The sequence below is a fragment of the Symphalangus syndactylus genome, chromosome 8, assembly GCF_028878055.3.
Source record: "Symphalangus syndactylus isolate Jambi chromosome 8, NHGRI_mSymSyn1-v2.1_pri, whole genome shotgun sequence".
NCBI classification, from domain to species: Eukaryota; Metazoa; Chordata; class Mammalia; order Primates; family Hylobatidae; genus Symphalangus; species Symphalangus syndactylus.
This window is the reverse complement of record NC_072430.2, coordinates 105,153,719-105,170,848: the sequence shown is the minus strand read 5'-3', so window position 1 is coordinate 105,170,848 and position 17,130 is coordinate 105,153,719. Positions and strand designations below refer to the sequence as shown.

General features: G+C 42.9%; 1 protein-coding gene and 1 non-coding gene across 5 annotated transcripts in view; both read left to right on the top strand.

Moving 5' to 3' along the window:
• The window catches only part of PPIL3 (peptidylprolyl isomerase like 3), a 21,199-nt gene extending 4,069 nt beyond the window's left edge, over positions 1-17,130 (top strand). For 3 of the 4 annotated variants that reach the window (XM_063644992.1, XM_055290188.2, XM_063644993.1), the window contains exons 3-7: positions 130-204; positions 4,076-4,169; positions 5,023-5,090; positions 9,778-9,896; positions 16,576-17,130. In XM_063644992.1, coding sequence (XP_063501062.1) covers positions 130-204; positions 4,076-4,169; positions 5,023-5,090; positions 9,778-9,896; positions 16,576-16,702 — 483 coding nt within the window. In that variant the 3' untranslated portion in view covers positions 16,703-17,130. Of the gene's footprint in view, positions 1-129; positions 205-530; positions 637-4,075; positions 4,170-5,022; positions 5,091-9,777; positions 9,897-16,575 lie in introns of all 4 variants that reach the window. The other variant, XM_055290187.2, reaches the window with a different exon arrangement.
• On the top strand, positions 4,689-4,795 carry LOC129488909 (U6 spliceosomal RNA). Its single transcript, XR_008659755.1, has one exon. It is a non-coding gene; the product is annotated as a U6 spliceosomal RNA (small nuclear RNA).

Sequence of the window (17,130 nt, the reverse complement as noted above, 5' to 3'; positions counted from 1 at the left end):
GGTCATCTCTGAAGCAGTATTTCTGTTTTTATTCAGATTATCATCTTGAATATCCACACAGGGAAATAAACAGTGCATAAAGTCACCTAAATAAATTTCATTTGTTCTCACATTTTCTCTCCTTTTTAGTCTGTGACACTGCATACAGATGTAGGTGATATTAAAATTGAAGTCTTCTGTGAGAGGACACCCAAAACATGTGAGGTAAGTACCATTATTTACTTATTCAACATCAGTTAATACAAGATAATCACTTTGGAATTAAATAATCTAACCTAAATAACAACAACAAAACTTTCTGTAAAACCATTGTTAGGGAAAACTAACCATCCTAACTTCTGGCCTGATTTCCACTTGTTTGTCCAATGTCAAAGGTGGATCAAAGAGAACGTAGATAATTTTTCGGTAATGATAGAGTAGCCAGTATCTTTTTCTCTTGAACTAATTTTCTTCAGGAAACGTAATCATTAGGACATTATATTACTTTTTTTCTTTCTTTATTTTTTTTACTTATTTGTTTTTTTTTTGAGATGGAGTCTTGCTGTGTCCCCGAGGCTGGAGTACAATGGCGCGATCTCGGCTCACTGCAACCTCTGCCTCCTGGGTTCAAGCAATTCTTCTGCCTCAGCCTCCCGAGTAAGTGGGATTACAGGTGTGCGCCACCATGCCTGGCTAATTTTTGTATTTTTAGTAGAGACAGGGTTTCACCATGTTGGCCAGGCTGGTCTCGACCTTCTAACCTCAGGTGATCCATGCACCTCAGCCTCCCAAAGTGCTGGGATTACAGGCATGAGCCACTGCACCTAGCCTTTTTTCTTTTTTTTTTTTTAAGACGGAGTCTTGCTCTGTGACCTAGGCTGGAGTGCAGTGGCATGATCTTGGCTCACTGCAACCTCCACCTCTGGGATTCAAACGATTCTCCTGCCTCAGCCTCCCAAGTACCTGGGATTACAGGCACCCACCACCATGCCCAGCTAATTTTTGTATTTTTTTAGTAGAGACGGGGTTTCACCATGTTGACCAGGCTGGTCTCAAACTTCTGACCTCAGGTAATCCGCCTGCTTCAGCCTCCCAAAGTGTTGGGTTTATAGGCATGAGCCTCTGTGCCCGGCAGGATATTATATTAAAGAATTGTTGTATACTTTTTTTTGTTTTTGAGACAGGGTCTTGCTTTGTCGCCCAGACTGGAGTGCAGTGGTGCAATCACAGTTCATTGCAGTCTCAACCTCCTGGGCTCAAACAATCCTCCCACCTTGGCCTCCCAAGTAGATAGGACTACAGGCGTGTGCCACCATGCCAGGCTAATTTTTTTAAAAATTTTTTATAGAGATGAGGTCTCACTATGTTGCCCAACTTGGTCTCGAACTCCTGGTCTCTAGCCATCCTCCCATCTCAGCTTCCTGAAGTGTTGGAATTACAGGCGTGAGCTACCATGTCTGGCCTGTTCTATACATTATTTCGCCTGTATTTATTTATTTATTTGAGACAGAGTTTTGCTCTTGTTGCCCAGGCTGGAGTGCAGTGGCCCAATCTTGGGTCACTGCAACCTCCGCCTCCCAGGTCCAAGGGATTCTCCTGCCTCAGCCTCCCAAGTAGCTGGCACTATAGGCGCCAGCCACCATGCCCAGCTAATTTTGTATTTTTAGTAGAGATGGGGTTTCACCATGTTGATCAGGCTGGTCTTGAACTCCTGACCTCAGGTGATCCACCCGTCTTGGCTGCCCAAAGTGCTGGGATTACAGGCATGAGCCACCGTGCCTGGCCTGTTTCACCTGTTTAAATGACAAGGATGGAAGGAAGAAGAGTCACCTGTATATATTCATTTATTCAACAATTGTTTATGGCTGGGCATGGTGGCTCACATCTATAATTCCAGCACTTTGGGAGGCTAAGGTGAGCTCAGAAGTTCTAGGCCTACCTAGGGAATATAGTAAGACCCCCATCTCTACAAAAAAATACAAAAATTAGCCAGGTGTTAATGGTGTGAGCCTGTTGTCCCAGCTACAAGGGAGGCCAAGGTGGGAGAATTGCTTGAGCCAAGGAGGTCAAGGCTATAGTGAGCTCTGATCACACTGTTGCACTCCAGCCTAGGTGACAGAGCAAGACCCTGCCTCAAAACAAAACAAAAAACCCATTATTCATGAAAGGCTATCTTGCCCCAGAGTCTGGAGATACAGTGATGAGCAGCAGACATTCCTTACCCTCATGGAGCCAATATTTTAGTTGTAAAAATAAGCAGGGCAGGAAAATTAAGTAATTATATATATATCTATATATATATATATATATTTTTTTTTTTTTTTTTTTGAGACAGAGTCTACCTCTGTCGCCCAGGCTGGAGTGCAGTGGCGTGACCTCGGCTCACTGCAAGCTCCCCCTCCCGGGTTCACGCCATTCTCCTTCCTCAGCCTCCTGAGTAGCTGGGACTACAGGCGCCTGCCACTGTGCCCGGCTAATTTTTTGTATTTTTAGTAGAGACAGGGTTTCACCATGTTAGCCAGGATGGTCTCGATCTCCTGACCTCGTGATCCGCCCGTCTTGGCCTCCCAACGTGCTGGGATTACAGGCATGAGCCACCACGCCCGGCCAAGTTAATTATATTTTTAAGAAATTTTTTTTTTTTTTTTTTTTTTAAGATAGAGATGAGGTCTTACTATGTTGCCCAGGCTGGTCTTGAACTCCTGGACTCAAGTGATCTTCCTGCGTTCCAAAGTGCTGAGATTACAGGTGTGAGCTGCTGTGCCTGGCCTAAAATTAAGTAATTCTAAAAGATGATAATGCCTTGAAAAAAATTAAGTGTTGAGATAGAGAATAATGGGAAAGGAAGAAGGTGAGGGCAGGCGTAGCCAATAAACTAATACTTAAACTAAATGCAAAGGTACGAGGGCATCTCCATGGAAAGAGGTATAAAAAGAATATTCCAGGTATTCAGATTCAGAAAAGGTTGTGAAATAAAATTTTAAAAAATTCCAAGGCCAGGCACGTTGGCTCACACCTGTAATTCCAGCACTTTGGGTGGCTGAGGCAGGAGGATCATTTGAGCTCAGGAGTTCAAAACCAGCCTGGGCAACATAAGGAGACACTGTCTCTACAAAAAAAAAAGAACATTCCAGATATAGAAATCTCAGGTACAAAGTCCCCCAGGTAAGAAAAGCTGCCCCTTTTGGATTGTCAGAATGCTGATGGAGTTTAGGTAGTAAGCAACAAGAAAGCAGTTCTTAGTATATGTGATGAGGAGGTAAGCCAGGTACTGCAGGGCTTGTTAGGCTCTGCTGAAGATTTTCTTTTTGTTTTGTTTTGTTTTTTTTGAGATGGAATCTTGCTCTGTCGCCCAGGCTGGAGTGCAGTGGCGCAATCTCAGCTCACTGCAAGCTCCGCCTCCCGGGTTCATGCCATTCTCCTGCCTCAGCCTCTCCGAGTAGCTGGGACTACAGGCGCCCACCACCACGCCCGGCTAATTTTTTGTATTTTTAGTAGAGACGGGGTTTCACAGTGGTCTCGATCTCCTGACCTCGTGATCCGCCCGCCTCGGCCTCCCAAAGTGCTGGGATTACAAGCGTGAGCCACCGCGCCCGGCCTTATTTTGTTTTGTTTTGTTTTGTTTTTGAGATGGAGTCTCTGTCGCCCAGGCTGGAGTGCAGTGGTGCGATCTCGGCTCACTGCAACCTCCGCCTCCCGAGGTCACGCCATTCTCCTGCCTCAGCCTCCAGAGTAGCTGGGACTACAGGTGCCTGCCACCACACCCAGCTAATTTTTTGTATTTTTGGTAGAGATAGGGTTTCACCGTAGCCAGGATGGTCTCGATATTCTGACCTCGTGATCCACCCACCTCGGCCTCCCAAAGTTCTGGGATTACAGGCATTAGCCACCATGCCTGGCTGAAGATTTTGTATTTTACTCCAAGAGGAGAAGGAAGCTATTGAAGTGTTGTAGGCAGGGAAATGACATCCAAAGTAATGCCAAAAGTCATAGTTTAAATATGCTGCTATCACATTTTCAGTAAATATGATTGGTTCTTTGTCTTAACTGGGTTTCTGCTGCATCATTTCTCAATCATTATTTTTACTCCCTTCAGAATTTCTTGGCTCTTTGTGCCAGTAATTACTACAATGGCTGTATATTTCACAGGAATATCAAGGGTTTCATGGTTCAAACAGGAGATCCAACAGGTAAGTTATTCCATTAACTAAGATCTAAGGAACTGAATGTATAGTATGAAAAAGTGGGTAAAAGAAGAGGAATTAAAAACGTGGAGTTTTCATTTTGTTTTGTTTAATAAGTTCTGTTCTACAAGTGCAGAACATGTAGGTTTGTTACATAGGTATATGTGTGCCATGGTGGTTTGCTGCACCTATCAGCCCGTCATCTAGGTTTTAAGCCCAGCATGCATTAGCTATTCATCCTAATGCTCTCCCTCCCCTTGCCCCCCACCCCCCAACTAGCCCTGCTGTGTGTTGTTCCCCTCCTTGTGTCCATGTGATCTCATTGTTCAACTCCCACTTATGAGTGAGAATATTTGGTGTTTGGTTTTCTGTTCCTGTGTTAGTTTGCTGAGAATGATAGCTTCCAGCTGCGTCCATGTCCCTGCAAAGGACATGATCTCATCCTTTTTATGGCTGCATAGTATTACATGGTGTAATTTTAAAGCAGAAATTATTAGCACCTACCCCTAAAATGTGAACAATATTGTGCTCACTTTGGCAGCACATATACTAAAATTTGAACAATACAGAGAAGATTAGTGTGGCCCCTGCACAAGGACGAGACACAAATCTGTGAAGCTTTTCATACTTAAATATATATGAACAATATTTATAAGGAGGGTTATTCTTTTTTGTTTTTTGTAGGTCTGTTTTAATCTTCAGGTCTGTAAAGTTAAATTTGGGGAATTAGGAGAGGCCATATCAAATTTTGTCTATATTTAAACAGTCGAACTATAAAGTATTCCTTAAGTTTTGGGAAATGAACTTGTTTTCAATTTTAATTAAACACTTCTTTTGATTTGCTTCACTTGTAATATAGGAACTGGAAGAGGAGGCAACAGTATCTGGGGCAAGAAGTTTGAGGATGAATACAGTGAATATCTTAAGGTAAATCCTCAATGCTTTAAAAATCTATTTTCTCATGCCTTGGTTATGCATGGAAGCTTTGATACGTGAGTCATAGTGATACAAGTTAACATCATTGCAAAATGAATATACTTTTTTATAGTTTTTGTACATTTGACAAATGATGTCGGAGAGACTTGATAAATGGTGGTCCTAGCCTGACATGTGTACTGGAATCCCACCACCATGTGGCTCTTAAGTGAGTTCATCTTTGAATCTAACCTGAAATGTTTAACTAGTAGTGTACCAAAGAGGCTTAATATCTCACCATAAAATTCATGTTGAATGACATGAAACTGGCCTTTTTTGAGAGCGGGGAGGAAAGACTATCAAACTTCCTGGTTGCAATGTCGCCCATTATCAGTGCCCAGCTTTTATGATCTTCTGTTAGATGTTTGAACATCCCTGTATTAATTTGACTTAATACCTGTGGTAGATCGCAACTAGGTTAAAGAGTAGTGCATATAAATAGTCTTTAGCATGGTAAAATTAGGGATTTTTAATTTTCTTTGTTATATTTTTCTGTGTTTTTCAAACCTCTGTGGAGTCATTTTTTTTTTTGTCTAAAATTAAAAACTAGTGCATGCCTAGTTTTAAAAATCAATTCCACTTCCCAGAGATAACTTCAGTTGATGACTTATTATGTGGTCTTTCAAACTTTGTATCTCCATAGAATGATAACTTTATGATTAGAAAAAGAGCAATGAAGTATCCTCAATCAGGGCTGGGTACAGTAATCCCAGCACTTTGAGAAGCCCAGTAAGGAGGATTGCTTGAGGCCAAGAGTTTGAAACCAGCCTGGGCAACATAGTGAGACCCCCGTCTCTACAAAAAGGTACAAATATTAGCCTGTTGTAGTGGCGTGTGCCTGTAGTCCCAGCTACTCAAGAGGCTGAACTGGAAGGATTGCTTGAGCCCAGGAGATCAAGGCTGCAGTTAGCCAAGATCATGCACAGAACGAGACCCTACTCAAAAAAAAAAAGTCTACTCAATCAAAATACGCAGTTTAAGTGTATTATTATATTTCCATTACATTAAAATGTACCCACAAAAATTCTGAAAAAAATTCATTGCAGTGTTTATCTCTGGATGATGAGACTAGGAGTAATTTCTTTTCTTTTTGCTTTTTTTAAAACCTTTTTTTAGAGACAGGGTCTTGCTCTGTCCCCCAGGCTGGAGTGCAGTGATGCAGTCTTGGCTCACTGCAGCCTAAATTTTCTGGGCTCAGGTGATCCTTCCACCTCAGCCTCCAGAGTAGCTGGGACTACAGGTGCATGTCACCATGCCTGGCTAATGTTTGTATTTTTTGTACAGATGGTGTCTCACTATGTTGCCCAAGTTGGTTCATTTTACTTTTCTATTGTAAGGAAATGTATTAGTTTTGTTACAGGAGTTGAGGCTGGGAGGTGATAAACTTTTTGAAAAGTCAACTTTTTCCTGAATGAATAACTAAACAATTTTTTAGGTATTAATTATTACATTAATGACTGCTTCTGTATACCAGTTGAAAACCAGAGACTGGCTATGACAGAATCACCTGTGGAACTTTGTTGTTTGTTTTTGAGACTGGGTCTCACTCTGTTGCCTAAGCTGAGTGCAGTGGCCTGATCATGGTTCACTGCAGCCTTGACCTGAGCTCAAGCAGTTTCTCCTGCCTCAGCCTCTCAAGTAGCTGGACCACAGGAGTGCACCACCATGCCCAGCTCATTTTTGGTTTTTTGTAGAGACGAGGTCTTGCTCTGTTGCCCAGTCTGGTCTGAAACTCCTGGACTCAGATGATCCTCCTGTCTTGGCCTCCCAAAGTGTTGGGATTATAGGAGTGAGCCACTGCACTTGGCTGGAAGTTTTAAAACTATAACAGATCATGGCCTTGCCCTCCTAAAAATAAAGTCAGTAGGGCTGGTTAGGACTTAGACTATATTTTAAGGTTCCTAGATGATTCTTTTGCAGGCAGAGTTAAGAACCATTATATAGGCCAGGCGCAGTGGCTCACGCCTGTAGTCCCAGCACTTTGGGAGGCCGAGGCAGGTGGATCACGAGATCAGGAGATTGAGACCATCCTGGCTAACACAGTGAAACCCCGTCTCTACCAAAAAATACAAAAAAGTAGCCAGGTGTGGTGGTGGGTGCCTGTAGTCCCAGCTACTCAGGAGGCTGAGGCAGGAGAATGGCCTGAACCCAGGAGGCAGTGCTTGCAGTGAGCCGAGATCTTGCTGCCGCACTCCAGCCTGGGCGACAGAGCGAGACTCTGTTTAAAAAAAAAAAAAACCATTATATATTATACACCTTATACACCAAGGTTATGGATATGTATTGACTCTTCATATATTCTGGCCCAGGAATTCCATTCCCGAATGTTTACTCAAGAGAAACTTGTAAGTTTGCACCAAGAGACATGTACAGGAGTGTTCTGATGTACTGTTTGTAACAGCAAAAGTCTAGAAACAACCCAAATGTCCATTGATTATAGATAAATCACTATGTAGATTGTGGATAAATTGTAGTATATTCAGTAGTGAAATATCACATAGTAGTAAATAGTAATAAACTATGGCTATATGTACATGTATGACCTTAGAAATGTAACGTTAATGGTAGAAAGCATTTCCCAGAAGACTAAAATGTTACAATGTAATTACATTCATAAGGAAAAGGAAAGAATGTGTTGTTTAGAAATGTGTAAATGTGTTAGGGCTGGGCACAGTGGCTCACTCTTATAATCCCAGCACTTTAGGGGGCCAAGGTGAGAGGAAAAAGTACTTGAGGCCAGCAGTTTGAGATCAGCCTGAGCAACATATTGAGCCCTCATCTCTACTAAAAGCTAAAAAATTAGCCAGGTATGGTGGTGTACATCTGTAGTCTCAGCTACTCAGGAGGCCAAGATGGAAAGATTGCTCGAGCCTAGGAGGTCAAGGCTACAGTGAGCTATGATTGCACCACTGCACTCTAACCTGGGTGACAGAGCAAGACCCTGTCTCTAAAACAAAAAAAAAAATGAAAAAATGAAAAAAAAAGTATTAGAATAGTGGTTACCTCTTGTAGAGGCTGAGGTAATAGATGGAGAGGAGCACATAGATATATGTAATTAATTGGTAACTTTTATTTTTTCTTGAGCTCCCATTATTCAATGAATTGGCAAATTTTAACTCTGAAAGCTGGGAAATATGTTAATGGGTGCTTATTTTATTAACTTGCATTTTTATTAACTATATTTTTGTGTATGTATTAAATATTGTGTATGTATTAAATATTATATGTGTATGTATTTAATATTACATTTGATTAGTGAACACCTTTTAGGGAGACAAGCATTAATATTTTGATATAGGTGCATCTCTATGACTTACTAGTGTCACCCAATGAATAGCTAAAACTAGAGTAATTGGTGGAGTTGTAGTGTATTACAGGCACCTCCCTATAACATAGTTCACAGTTATATCTTCATTCTTATCAGTAAGGTCCTTTTAATTTCTATACACTGTCTCTTGTAAACTTGTAAACAAATACTATCATGATAATAGAGCTAGGTGAGACCTTTCTTAAATCGTTCAGTCCTGGGGTTATAAACTGACTGCCCATGAGTGGAACACCCACAGATGCATTATCTGTGTCCATTAGTTAAAAAAGAATATTTAATGCCATTAATCAAGGGATAGCCTATTCATTTTGCCAGACTTCATCTCTCTTTAATGTTTACATTCTGCCCAATTGTCAGTTTATCTACTTGACTCTTGTGAGCATCTGAGTTATGAATAGACCCTTGAACTAGTCCAACCTCCCTTGTTTTACAGATAAAGAAACTAGCAAGAGTCCATTGTATGTGAGAAGAGATTGTGGGCATTTTGGTTTTGTTGCCTGCCTGATCGTTTCATTCCAGCACACTATTCCTTAATATAAATGTAAGGATTATTTCTATTATTTGTTGATATTGCAAAAAGTGTCCATGGCTGTATTTCTTCAAAGTGAAAATGAAATTAATTGAGAAATATGATTTGATATATTAACCTTTTACATACAAGTTTTCAAGGATACAGAAAAGGTAGAAACTGAACATTTGGATTACCTGTAATAGAGAGAAGTTGGTTAAATGTTTACTTGCCCCCTTAAGTATTGTGAAGGTAAAGAGTGAATGTCTTGGCTGGGTGTGGTGATTCACACCTGTAATCCCAACACTTTGGAGGCTAAGGCAGGAGGATCACTTGAGCCTAGGAGTTAGAGACCAGCCTGAGCAACATAGTGAGACACCCATCTCAAAATATTTTTTTTTTTTTTTTTTTTTTGAGATGGAGTCTGGCTCTGTCACCCAGGCTGGAGTGCAGTGGCGCGATCTCGGCTCACTGCAAGCTCCGCCTCCCGGGTTCACGCCATTCTCCTGCCTCAGCCTCCCGAGTAGCTGGGACTACAGGCGCCCGCCACCGCGCCCGGCTAATTTTTTGTATTTTTAGTAGAGACGGGGTTTCACCGTGTTATCCAGGATGGTCTCGATCTCCTGACCTCGTGATCCGCCCGCCTCGGCCTCCCAAAGTGCTGGGATTACAGGCGTGAGCCACCGCACCCGGCCTCAAAATATTTTTAAAAAAGAAAACAAAGGTGTGCCTGTCTTGTTTCAATACTATATTTGGGATGGTTATATAAAAACACAGTTAATACTTTGATGTGTCTTTTTCAGCACAGTGTTAGAGGTGTTGTATCTATGGCTAATAATGGCCCGAACACCAATGGATCTCAGTTCTTCATCACCTATGGCAAACAGCCACATTTGGACATGAAATACACCGTATTTGGGAAGTGAGTATTCTGGTTATGGTTTTCTTTTAGCATTTCAATGCAAGTGGTGCATATGCTTAGCTGTGACAGTAGCATAACTAATATTGAAAAGAGTGACGCTGAGCACAGTGCCTCACACCTGTAATCCCAGCACTTTGGGAGGCCAAGATGGGCAGATTGTCTGAAGTCAGGGGTTCAAGACCAGCCTGGCCAATGTGGCAGAACCCCATCTCTATTAAAAATATATATATATATATTTTTTGAGACAGAGTCTCACTCTGTTGCCCAGGCTGGAGTGCAGTGGCGCAATCTCGGCTCACTGCAAGCTCTGCCTCCCCAGTTCACGCCATTCTCCTGTCTCAGCCTCTCCAAGTAGCTGGGACTACAGGCGCCCGCCACCACGCCCGGCTAATTTTTTTGTATTTTTAGTAGGGACGGGGTTTCACCGTGGTCTCGATCTCCTGACCTTGTGATCTGCCCGCCTCAGCCTCCCAAAGTGCTGGGATTACAAGCGTGAGCCACTGCGCCCGGCCTCTACTAAAAATATTTTAAAAAATTAGTTGGATGTGGTGGCACACACCTGTAGTCCAAGCTACTCAGGAGGCTGAAGCAGGAGAATTACTTGAACCTGGGAGGCGGAAGTTACAGTGAGCCGTGATCATGCCATTGCACTCCAGCCTGGGCGACAGAGTGAGACTCTGCCTCAAAAAAGAAAAAAAAAAAAGAAAAGAAAAAGAAGAAGAGTGGTGTGAGAGCTAAATGTACCTGCAGTTTAAGTCTATCACTTTGGCCGGGCGCGGTGGCTCACGCCTGTAATCCCAGCACTTTGGGAGGCCAAGGTGGGCAGATCACGAGGTCAGGAGATCGAGATCATCCTGGTTAACACGGTGAAACCCCGTCTCTACTAAAAATACAAAAAATTAGCCGGGCGCGGTGGCGGGCGCCTGTAGTCCCAGCTACTCCGGAGGCTGAGGCAGGAGAATGGCGTGAACCCGGGAGGCGGAGCTTGCAGTGAGCCGAGATCGCGCCACTGTACTCCAGCCTGGGCGAAAGAGCGAGACTCCGTCTCAAAAAATAAAAATAAAAAAAAGTCTACCACTTAGCTACCCTGTGACCTTGGGAAAGTTATAATCTCCCTGAGCCTTATTTTCATTATTTTGTAAAAGAGGCCAATAATTTTTCAATATTGTTATGCAAATTAACATAGTATATCTATTTTCTTTTTCTTTTTCTTTTTTTGAGATGAAAGGCTCTGTCACCAGGCTGGAGTGTAGTGCAGTAGCACAGTCATGGGTCATTGCAGCCTCAACCTCCCGGTCTCAAGTGATCCTCTCACCTCAGCCTCCTGAGTAACTGGAACCACAAATGTGTACCATCATGCGCAGCTACTTTAAAAAATAAAAGGATCGGGCGCGGTGGCTCACGCTTGTAATCCCAGCACTTTGGGAGGCCGAGGCAGGCAGATCACGAGGTCAGGAGATCGAGACCATGGTGAAACCCTGTCTCTACTAAAAATACAAAAAATTAGCCGGGCGTGGTGGCGGGCACCTGTAGTCCCAGCTACTCGGAGAGGCTGAGGCAGGAGAATGGTGTGAACCCGGGAGGCAGAGCTTGCAGTGAGCCGAGATTGCGCCACTGCACTCCAGCCTGGGTGACAGAGCAAGACTCTGTCTCAAAAAAAAACAAAAACAAAAAAACAAAGAAAAACTCTTTTTTTTAGAGACAGGGTCTCACTATGTTGCCCAGGCTGGTCCATTTTCATTAATGACAGCATTTCACAGCAACTAACAGATCTGAAAAATAGTGGCTTAAACAAGATGGACTGGCATGGTGGTTCCATTTTGTTACCAGTGTTCTAGGCACCTCTGTCATAATACTGGCAGCACAGCTCTTATCAAAACTTCTGTGTATCAGGCAGGAAAGAGGAGGAAAGACAAAAGGTGCTTGCCAGCTGATTCACCTTTTTTAATTAACAGAACTTTCCCAGGCCTTTAATCCCAGTGCTTTGGGAGGCTGAGACAGGAGGATCACTTGAGGCCAGGAGTTCAAGACCAGCCTGTGCAACATAGCGAGAACCCATCTCTATAAAAAAATTTTAAAAATTAGCCAGGTGTGGTGACACACACCTGTAATCCCAACTACTCAGGAGGCTGAGGTGGGAGAATCACTTGAGCCCAGGAGTTCCAGGCTGCATGAGCTGAGATCACACCACTGTACTCCAGCCTGGGCAGCAGAATGATACCCTATCTCTAAAAAAAAAAAAGAAAAGAAAAGCCGGGTGCAGCGGCTCACACCTGTAATCCCAGCACTTTGGGAGGCCAAGGAGGGCAGATCATGAGGTCAGGAGATCAAGACCATCCTGGCCAACATGGTGAAACCCCGTCTCTACTAAAAAATACAAAAATTAGCTGGGTGCGGTGGTGCGCGCCTGTAATCCCAGCTACTCAGGAAGCTGAGGCAGGAGAATGGCTTGAACCCTGGAGGTGGAGATTGCAGTGAGCCAAGATTGCACCACTGCACTCCAGCCTGGTGACAAAGTGAGACTCTGTCTCAAAAAAAAAAAAACTTTTCCAGAAGACCCAGAACTTAGTAATGTAACCACTCCTTACCTACAATGGAGGGTAGAAAATGTATTTCAGCCACATTGCCACCCTTACTAAAATTAGATTTCTCTGAGTAAGAAGAATGGCTCCTAGAAAGGTGTTTCACAGTTTCTGCCAGGGTATCTATTAAAAGTACTATGTCTGGGAGTTGCTTTTATAAATCAGTGGGAAGTCAATTTGTCTGTTCATTCAACAAATAATTATCATGCTTAATAAACCAAGGCACAATTCCAGAGTTTGTTCTATTTAATAGTTTGGATGCCAAATTAGGTTAATTAAAAATAGAGGACTCCCAGCCTAGGTAACATAGTGAAACCCTGTCTCTACAAAAAAATTTAAAAATTATCCAGGTGTGGTGGCTCACACCTATGGTCCCAGCTACTTGGGAGGCTGAAGTGGGAGGATTGCTGGGCTCAGGGCGTCAAGGTTGCAATGAGATCTAGACAGATCTTTTCTTTTTCATTCCATATACATGTGTCTAATTTACACATTAATAATAAAGGAAAAAAGAAATATTACAACATCTAGTAGTTTTTTTGTGTTTGTAAATAACCCAGTTTCCCTCTTATTTTCTCCCTTAACCTATCACACAAAATTATTGTTCAGTTATTACCAGGACTCATTTTACTGGATTTGCGACAAAACTGTAGAGTTTAGAACAAAGATTAACCTTAGGTTCATTAATTCCTTGTTTGTCGTATACAGATGCACACACATTTTTCTGGGAAGATGATCCAGTAAATTCCTCTAGTTCTCCAAGGGGTCCGTTTCCCAGATACTTGACTCTACTTAACTGCCTCAGTTCTACCTGCTGGGTTTTTTTAACTTTTTACCTGAGACCTATTTTCTACCTCCTCTGTTTCTCTTACTGACCTAGAAGGTGGGATAGCTTTTAAGACTTATAATTTAAAGACTTAAATGTCTATATTTAGGGGTAAAATCAAAATGTTTTGGTTGAAGTACCCATTCTGTGAAAATGCAAAATAAAATGCAAATCTGTTAATTTTTTTTTTTTTTTTTTTTTTTTGAGACAGAGTCTCACTCTGTTGCTCAGGCTGGAGTGCAGTGGCGCCATCTTGGCTCACTGCAAGCTCCCCCTCCCGGGTTCACGCCATTCTCTTGCCTCAGCCTCTCAAGTAGCTGGGACTACAGGCGCCTGCCACCATGCCCGGCTAATTTTTTGTATTTTTAGTAGAGATGGGGTTTCACCGTGTTAGCCAGGATGGTCTCGATATCCTGACCTCGTGATCCGCCCACCTTGGCCTCCCAACGTGCTGAGATTACAGGCGTGAGCCACCGCACCAGGCCTACAAATCTGTTAATTTTTTAAAGTACATACCACTGGTTGAGAATCCCTAATCTGAAAATTCAAAATTAGGAACTTTCTGAACACCAACATGATGCCACAAGTAGAAAATTCCACATCTGACCTCATGTGACGGGTTGCAGTCAAAATGCAGTCAGATGGCCAGGTGCAGTGGCTCACGCTTGTAATCCTAGCACTTTGGGAGGCCAAGGCCATCAGATCATGAGGTCAGGAGATCGAAAGCCACTCTTTCTTAGCAAATGTTTTAGACTGAAATTTCCAAAACTTGTATTTGAAGAACAGCTCTCAATATATTTTTTCTTGGTGGTAACATGAAGTGGGATTGCTGGAGGCTGAGTTAACTGTCAGTCTTCTCTTCTCCTATTTTTATTACTTCTTGTTGTTATCCAGAAGCAAAAAGTAGAAATGCCATAATTAGGCCAGACGAGGTGGCTCATATCTATAACTCCAGCACTTTGGGAGGCTGAGGTGGGCAGATCACTTGAGGTCAAGAGTTTGAGACCAAGGCCGGGCGCGGTGGCTCAAGCCTGTAATCCCAGCACTTTGGGAGGCCGAGGCGGGCGGATCACGAGGTCAGGAGATCGAGACCATCCTGGCTAACACAGTGAAACCCCGTCTCTACTAAAAATACAAAAAATTAGCCGGGCGAGGTGGCAGGCGCCTGTAGTCCCAGCTACGCGGGAGGCTGAGGCAGGAGAATGGCGTGAACCCCGGGGGGCGGAGCCTGCAGTGAGCCGAGATCGCGCCACTGCACTCCAGCCTGGGTGAAAGAGCGAGACTCCGTCTCAAAAAAAAAAAAAGAGTTTGAGACCAGCCTGGCCAACGTGGTGAAATCCCATCTCTACTAAAAACACAAAAATTAGCTGGGCGTGGGGGCATGTGCCTGTAGTCCCAGCTGCTTGGGAGGCTGATGCAGAATTGCTTGAACCTGGAGGAAGAGGCTACAATGAGTCGAGATAGTGCTACTGCACTCCAACCTGGGGAATGGGAGTGAGACTCCATCTCAAAAAAAAAAAAAAAAAAAAAAGAAAGAAATACTATAATTAAACAATTAACTGCCAGGCTTGGTGGCTCACGCCTGAATCCCAACACTTTGGGAGGCCAAGGCGGGCGGATCACCTGAGGTCAGGCCAGACCAGCCTGGCCAACATGCTGAAACCCCATCTCTACTAAAAATACAAAAATTAGCCAGGCGTGGTGGTAGGCTCCTATAATCCCAGCTACTCGGGAGGCTGAGGCAGGAGAATCGCTTGAACCTGGGAGGCAGAGGTTGCAGTGAGCCGAGATCACGCCATTGCACTCCAGCCTGGGGGACCAGAGCGAGACTTCATCTCAAAAAAAAAAAAAAAAAAAAAAACAAGTGGCCGGGCGCGGTGGTTCACGCTTGTAATCCCAGCACTTTGGGAGGCTGAGGCGGGCGGATCACAAGGTCAGGAGATCGAGACCACAGTGAAACCCCATCTCTACTAAAAATACAAAAAATTAGCTGGGCGTGGTGGCAGGCGCCTGTAGTCCCAGCTACCCGGAGAGGCTGAGGCAGGAGAATGGCGTGAACCGGGGAGGCGGAGCTTGCAGTGAGCAGCGATTGCGCCACTGCACTCCAGCCTGGGCGACAGAGCGAGACTCCGTCTCAAAAACAAAAACAAACAAACAAAAAAACAAGTACAAAGTGGAGTGGTCATCTACTTTAGGATTCTCATTGTAGGGCAATATTGCTAATAGTGTCATCTACATACTTTCTCCATGTATTTCCTGTAGCAAAGAAATCTTTATGACTAGTGTGTTGTAATAATACATATTTGGACTTCATCCGTGGTTTCCAGCATAGTTCTTTTAAAAACCTTGCAATTTCCTGAGTGACAGGAGTGAAAGGAATATTTTATTGTTCATAATAAGCCCCATTCAACCATACCTGAGTTTATGCTAATGAGGTGACTCTTGGTGGGGTTCTAGATAGCTTTCGGTATGGTAGGGCTGGTTGCCAGAGGAATCAGTCGTGTATTTTTAGAGGGCTGGAACATTCAGTGACCTCCTATTCTTGACCTCTGGGAAGGAGAGAAGGGCTGCAGATTGAGTTCCAGTCACCAGTGGCCAGTGATTTAATTAATCGTGCTTACCTAATGTGCCCTCCGTAAAAACTCTAAACAGGGTTTGAGAGCTTCCAGGTTGGTGAACACAAGTAGATACTAAGAGGGTAACACACCCCAAGAAGAGCATGGAAGCACTGTGCCCCTCTCTCAGACTTTGCCCTATGCATCTCCTCCATTTGGTTGTTCCTGAATTGTAATATGTTCCTAAATTGTTCCTTTATAATAGCCCATAATAATAAATAAAGTGCTTTCCTAAGTTCTATGAGCCATTTTTGAAAATTATTGAACAGAGCTGGGGGGGCATGAAAAATCCCAAATTATATCATGGTTAGTCACATAGTACAGATCACAACCGGGACTTGGAACTGGCATCCGAAGTAGTAGGGGCTGTCTTGTGGGATTAACCGGGGTCTCTGTTCACTCCTTGTAGTTAGTGTCACAATTAAATTGTAGGGCCAGGTGTGGGGGCATACCCTTGTAGTCCCAGTGAGACCCTGTCTTTAAAAAAATAAATAAAATTTCGAAAAAATAATTAAGTTGTGGGATACCCAGAGAATTGGAGAACTGGGAAAACCCACACATTTGGTGTTGGAAGTATGAAAGTGTAGAAAAACAGTTTGAAACATGAACATCATGTTTCAATTTAAGGAAATTTTCATGTTATATTGTTTCTCTTTCAGGGTAATAGATGGTCTGGAAACTCTAGATGAGTTGGAGAAGTTGCCAGTAAATGAGAAGACATACCGACCTCTTAATGATGTACACATTAAGGACATAACTATTCATGCCAACCCATTTGCTCAGTAGCTATGACAGGCCTGGACAAATAACTTGACAAATTGCTGGAACACACTTACTGTGGTTTACCCGGTTTTAATTATGTCAGAGATTGCGTCATCCTTCTGCTTGTTTACAACTATGATCTTCTATGAAATGGTGGTACCAAGGGGCACCCAACAGCTTTTATCCCCATTCTTAGAGCATATTCTTTATTATAACGATTATCCAACATGTTTCTTTAATTTTAATACAAAAAATACATCATTTAATTTTTGTTACATATAAACATTCATTTTTAAATGCTAAGCCTCAAGTGCAGGCATTTTTGAGTGGCCTGATTACATATTCCTACCACAGCAAGTCTGTATCCTGGAAGTGTTATTTTATAATAAAATTAAAAATGTTTTAAAGAATTAAATCATAGGACAAATTAATTAAAATATTGTGTAAAATTA